This window comes from Notolabrus celidotus, chromosome 1 (assembly GCF_009762535.1).
Source record: "Notolabrus celidotus isolate fNotCel1 chromosome 1, fNotCel1.pri, whole genome shotgun sequence".
Lineage (NCBI taxonomy): Eukaryota > Metazoa > Chordata > Actinopteri > Labriformes > Labridae > Notolabrus > Notolabrus celidotus.
In genome coordinates, this window is record NC_048272.1 from 644946 (window position 1) to 650945 (window position 6000).

At 42.4% G+C, this 6000-nt stretch overlaps 1 protein-coding gene across 2 annotated transcripts in view; it reads left to right on the forward strand.

Moving 5' to 3' along the window:
- Nucleotides 1–5455, forward strand: part of LOC117822931 (histone deacetylase 7-like) — a 97743-nt gene extending 92288 nt beyond the window's left edge. For both annotated transcript variants that reach the window (XM_034697899.1, XM_034697908.1), the window contains exons 24-25: nt 4802–4949; nt 5048–5455. In XM_034697899.1, coding sequence (XP_034553790.1) covers nt 4802–4949; nt 5048–5087 — 188 coding nt within the window. In that variant the 3' untranslated portion in view covers nt 5088–5455. The remainder of the gene's footprint in view (nt 1–4801; nt 4950–5047) is intronic.
- The last annotated feature ends 545 nt before the right edge of the window (nt 5456–6000 follow it).

Genomic DNA, 6000 nt, shown 5'->3' on the forward strand with positions numbered 1-6000 from the left:
TGAAAAAAAAAAAAATACACTGCCGATGTAGCATTTCACACATCGGTCGGTTATTGCTCAGGGTTCCCACGCGTCCTGGAAAACCTGGAAAACCTGGAAAACAGTTGACCAGTTTTCCAGTAAATGGACTTGTACTTATAAAGCGCTTTCCTAGTCTTTCTGACCACTCAAAGCACTTTTACACTACTCTTCACATTCACCCATTCATAAACATTCACTCACTGATAGTAGAGGCTGCTATGTAGTACGGGACCATCAATCAATCAATCAATCTTTATTTGTATAGCGCCAAATCACAACAAACGTTATCTCAAGACGCTTTTACAAACATAGGAGGTCTAGACCACTCTATGTCAAATTATGAACAGAGACCCAACTTCAAGACAGGGTAAAGGCTGATCTATACTTCTGCGTTGAATCAACGGCGTACCCTACGCCGGGGGTCCGCGTAGCTCCCGTACCTACGCCGAGGCCTACGCACGTAGCTGACGTGCACCTCCTCCAAAATGTAACTCCCCGTAGAGCCGACGCGGACCGCAAGCTCCACAAGAAGACTGATTGTTACAATAAATCCCGGATTAATTTACATGATTTAAAGCCTCAATTACAAGCTCAATTTGGCCACGATGACATGCGGAGTCTGCACTGCAGAAGAGGAAGGAAAACTGGTTAGTATGGATATGATATTTTACATCATGGATCGTGTTTATGATTAAAACATAATTCTTCCAGTTGAGCCAGTCAAAGCTGTTATGATGGGATCAAACATATTTTACTGACACCTCTGGAATCTGAGGAATGAACATGAAGCTTGTCTGTATGTCTCAGTGGCTGCCCCCTTCACTTTATGTGAACAACAACGTGAAAAACAAGAGGAGTTGACCAAAATTGTTTTACAGTGGTTGCTGACTGTTTATATTCTGCCACAGTAAAGGAACAGTACAAAAATAAAAGTGCAACTACATTATTTAAAACACAGTTTGTACCAGGTATTAGATGTAATCAGGAGAGGTGTGATTAAAGCTCCTATAAGGAGTTTTTAGCTGGAAATGAAATGGACTGTGATTAAACTGATGCCTCTGTATGATGATGCTTCTTAAGGCTGATTTATACTTCTGCGTTGAATCAACGGCGTACCCTACGCCGGGGGTCCGCGTAGCTCCCATACCTACGCCGAGGCCTACGCACGTAGCTGACGTGCACCTCCTCCAAAATGTAACTCCCCGTAGAGACGACGCGGACCTCAAGCCCTGTGATTGGTCCGCTCGGCGGCTTTGTCTTTCCTGCATTTACAACACTTCCGGGATCCCGGACATCGGCCGCACATCGGCCGTGTATTTCATCTCCTCCTCTCTATTCTTCATGTAATCATGTCTGTATGATAAACAGCAACATGTATCAGCTGTAGATTAACAGAACACGCTCTGAATCTCTGTGGAAAAGTAAACAGAGATCGTAGCGGGGCTGGAAGCAGGCGACCGGCTATCAGAGAGACCGCACTGCCCTCTAGTGTTTGGGCGGAGAATTGCTGCGCGACACAGACACACCGACGCACAAGTATGTGGGGCTCATGTCCGCGTCAGCCCCTGCTGCGTAGGGGAGACGCAGAAGTATAAATCAGCCTTAAAACTCAGTCTGACCCCACCTTAATCCACCATGAGCATTGCACATCACAGTATTTAGCTAGTTACAGTGGTGAGGACAAACTTCCTTTAACAGGTAGAAACCATTAATTAACCAACAATATTTAACATAAATGTCACCATTTGATGCATTGTACCAGAGTTAGCTTAAAGCTAATTTACATCTGCAGTCCCTTGGAAGGTCACAATTAAAACATCACATTGTTAAAACGCTCGCGCACACACACACACACACACACACACACACACACACAAAAACAATACTGTATATCAAGTTAAAAGTATTAAATCAGTGGTTGCAGTTTTGAGTGTCCTTTAGCAGACTTTTCAGTTTGGTTTTGAAGCTGCTGAGAGATTCACAGTTCTTAATATCCTCCTGTAAGGTGTTCCACTGAGTTGTGGCTTTCACAGAAAAAGCTGACTGCCCCAAAGGCGGTACGGCGAATGGGTACATTGCAATTCCTAAACGAAGATATTCTTGTGGATTTAATGGAGTCCACTGAGTGGAAGTTGATAAACTGACGCAGCGGAGGCGGGGCCAAGGCATTTAAAATCTTATACACAAGAGACACAAATTTGAAAACTATTTAAAATTCTCAAAGCTCAAAAGATGACGTCTCCCCAGAGGAACATTTTACTGCTCAAGGCTTTCTCTTCTAATTCTCTGGAGACAAAATTGAGATTCTCACTTCAGCCTCATTCAAGTTTCAAATTGTTCTCATTAGTTTCTCCTAAAATTCACTAGGAGAAATAGTTGAGACCATGACATGAGTCTTATTTGAGACTTAAATGAGAGATCTCATTAATGGCTCATTTTCTTCTCTTTTCTTAAATATATATTTTGGCCTTTTTGCCTTTATTTGACAGGACAGCTGAAGAGAGACAGGAAATGTGGGGAGTAGTGAGCGGGGGAAGACATGCAGGAAATGGTCAACTGGCTGGGAATCGAGCCGGCGACCCCTGCGACGGGGACTGTAGCCTCTGTATGTGGGACACTTAGACCACTAGGCCACCAGCGCCCAAAAGAATCCACCCCTTTAATTGTAATAATCTGGATAAATCTGGTCAGCCCTTTTGCGGCCCATATTTTAAATAAATGGTCGGTCATACCTGTTGTATGAAATCTCTATCTTTTGCAATTTCTCTCAAATCCACTAAATCTTTGTGAAGTTGTTTTGTTCCAAACAGACTTGTAAAGGAAGGACCATATTGTGAAGTCAAAGAAGAGATCATTTCACATCTAAATATCTGATCTTGAAGTGGTTCAAATGTTTTAATGAGAATTGTAAGTTTGTGGACAATTACATTGAAATGTTAATTTTGCAGGGCACTATAAATGTTGATGAAAAGATGAGCTCAGGCTCTTTCTTTGCTCCATCTGAGCTCAACTTGAGACACAAAAACTGAGTCTGACAAAAACAAATGGATGAGGTTAGATTGAGACAACTGAGAGAGCTCCCTGATTTCTCCACCTGAGCTCAAAAGGAGTCACAACACTTGAGAAATACCTGAGAATCATTTCAGATTTAGACCAGATCTCCTTTTGAACTGAAAGGGAGACTAAGCTGAGACTTTTTACAACTTTGGAGGCAAGAATGAGAAACAGGAGACATAAGCTATAGTCTCATTTTGCTTTCAAACAGATCTCATTGTTGTCTAGGAGACAGAAATGAAACACTTTTGAGATCTCCTCTCTAAATTTATTTTCCTATGGGTCTCCAGTATCCTACAGTGATGATATTGCATTGTTTTTTTGGGTCCAGTATTTTTAAGGTTTGTTTCTACAGAGAGTGAAGTGGTTTAATGACCGTCTCCCCAGTCTGACCCCAGCATGTGATACAGTATGACATGTGGGAAAGGATCACAGCATGCATAAAAGTCTTGGCTGCATCCACTAAAAGACAGCTTCTTATGTGTCAAAAAAAATTATATTTGATGTTTTTTATCATTTTCCTGACATGTTTCTTCATATTAAGGTTTGAATTTAGGACTACGCCAAGATATTTAAACTCTCTAACTATTTCAATCCTCTCAGCTTTAATGACTGTCAGCGTTCTGGTTTTAGAGACAAACATGCCTTTAGTTTTACTTACATTATAACATACATTCTGCTGCTGCTGTGAACATTTCAAATGTTTCATCACACAGTGTTAAACATGCTTTGTTTTTAGATACTCAAGTCAGACCAGGGAAGCTCTACAAAAACTTCTCATGTGAAGTAAAAGAAGTCAGGAAGAGCAGTGCAGTTTACATTTTTGATACTGTCAGAAATTATCATTTAAAATTAAATGATGAACAAAAACTTTAAACAGTTTTTCCCTAAAACATTGACTATTAGAGGAATGTTTTATTTCCCTCTTCAGATGAAAACTATGGAGATCACATTATAGCCACACACATTTTTCCACCGTCTTATTCTCTCCAACATCCGTCTATTTACTTCTCTGTTTAGCACTTCCCCTGTCTCTCCATCCCTGCTTCTCTCTGGCCACCTCTCCTCCTCTACACCCCTGTCTCCCATCCCTCCCTCCAGCTGTCCCACACACAGACAGACAGACAGACACACACACACTACACACACTCACTGCTGCCCTGGCTCCAATTATCTTCAAACACTTCTCTGGCACACGACCTTCGCAACATCCCCTCCTGATTGCACACAAATGTTATCCCAACCAAATTAGATTAATTAAAAATATTTGCAAAGCCGCAAGAATGTTAAGCCCATAATTTAAGCCTGGGGGTGAAATATATGTGAGTTACAAACACAGCCGGAACACACACACACACACACACACACACACACGCTCGCAGACCAACACATTTGCAAACACTGATTGGTTTTACGTCCACTGTGTGTCACAGAGAGACCCTGAGAGGACAGATTGAATTTAGGTTCAAGCTGCTGAAATGATCAACATGGATATTTAGACCACGGGCTGTTTATATCAGCGCCAATGCTTACATTCACATCAAACAGCTACAACTGGTGGATCAAACAAAGCAGAGTCCTGCTTTTTAATAATCCACTGCAGACTCTTTCCTGAAGGATCCAGCATCCAGGATGAAAACAACTGAGGCCATTAATTTCTCTCTCTCTCTCTTTCTCTCTCCTTCCTTCCTCCCCCTCCTTTTTCTCTTCTATTCACTTCCTGCAGGTGAGTACTGGCAGAGTGTGAAGGACTCAGCCGCCACAGTGGATCTTTCCTACCTGCAGGCGCAGAGAAGGCGGCTGAGACGGGACTCGGACAGTGAGGCCGTCAGCGCCCTCGCCTCGCTGTCCATGGGAGCCATCAGCCCAGACAGGTAAGAAGGACGTCCTATTTAACATGTTCTCAGTGACATCACGAAACTGCAGGAAATGTGACATTCAATTGTGTTTTTTTTGTTCTTGTTTTATGAAGGAAACAGACCGAAAAACTGACGAAGAAAGCCTCTCTCTGAAGACAGAATCATCACCTGACAGCTGCCTTCAACCAAGCCTCAGTGGAAACACACACACACACACACACACACACACACACACACACACACACACACATAAAGCTTTGCGTTTGGACCATCACTGGAAGCAGACGTCCACCTCAGTTTGACCACTGTATTCATCACCTCATAAAAAAAAAATCTCCTCCACCTGCATGACTACTGGCTGCAGTCTGACCACTCTGATTCAAACACACACACTGAGCTGAACATTCACCTGAGCTACACACATTCTCACACACCTCTCCAGGCTCTTCTTGGAGGGGGTATCTGTAATTGAACTGAGAAACATAAGTATAAATACGACCACCAGAGGCTGATTAAATGAAGGATGTCATTTTTTGTTTTTGTAGCATAGGGAGCCGTCAAAAAGGATGAAGCATGAACTCACGCTTGACAAAGTGCAGCTCTATGATTTAATCATTCACCTTGTAAATGACTCCAAAAGGACCTGCAGAAGGAGAGCAGACACGTCCCCTGCTATGATGATGTCATTTGCCCGCATGTGACAAACATCAAATGAAGGAAAAGATCAGGTGTTTCTGATCGTGTTGCACTGCACCGCTCTGTAATGTGAACCGGACGACATGGAGGAGACACGTCGGCCATGTTGACAATCAAACGTCTCGTTTGCTCCCATTTTTTATTATTCCTTGATTTGACCTATGGCACACTTTTCTGTGAATGTCAGCTGGATATTTTTGTCTATAGGATTCCAGTAAGAGTGAAGCTGCAGTGAACTCTGAGATACATATGTTTCATATTGTTTCTTATGTCCACATATTTTCTTAAATCTTCTTTCTTTTTTCTTGGCTTGTCAAGCGAGCACATGCAGAAAGTCTGCAGATCTCTGCAGTTATTATTATCATCGCTC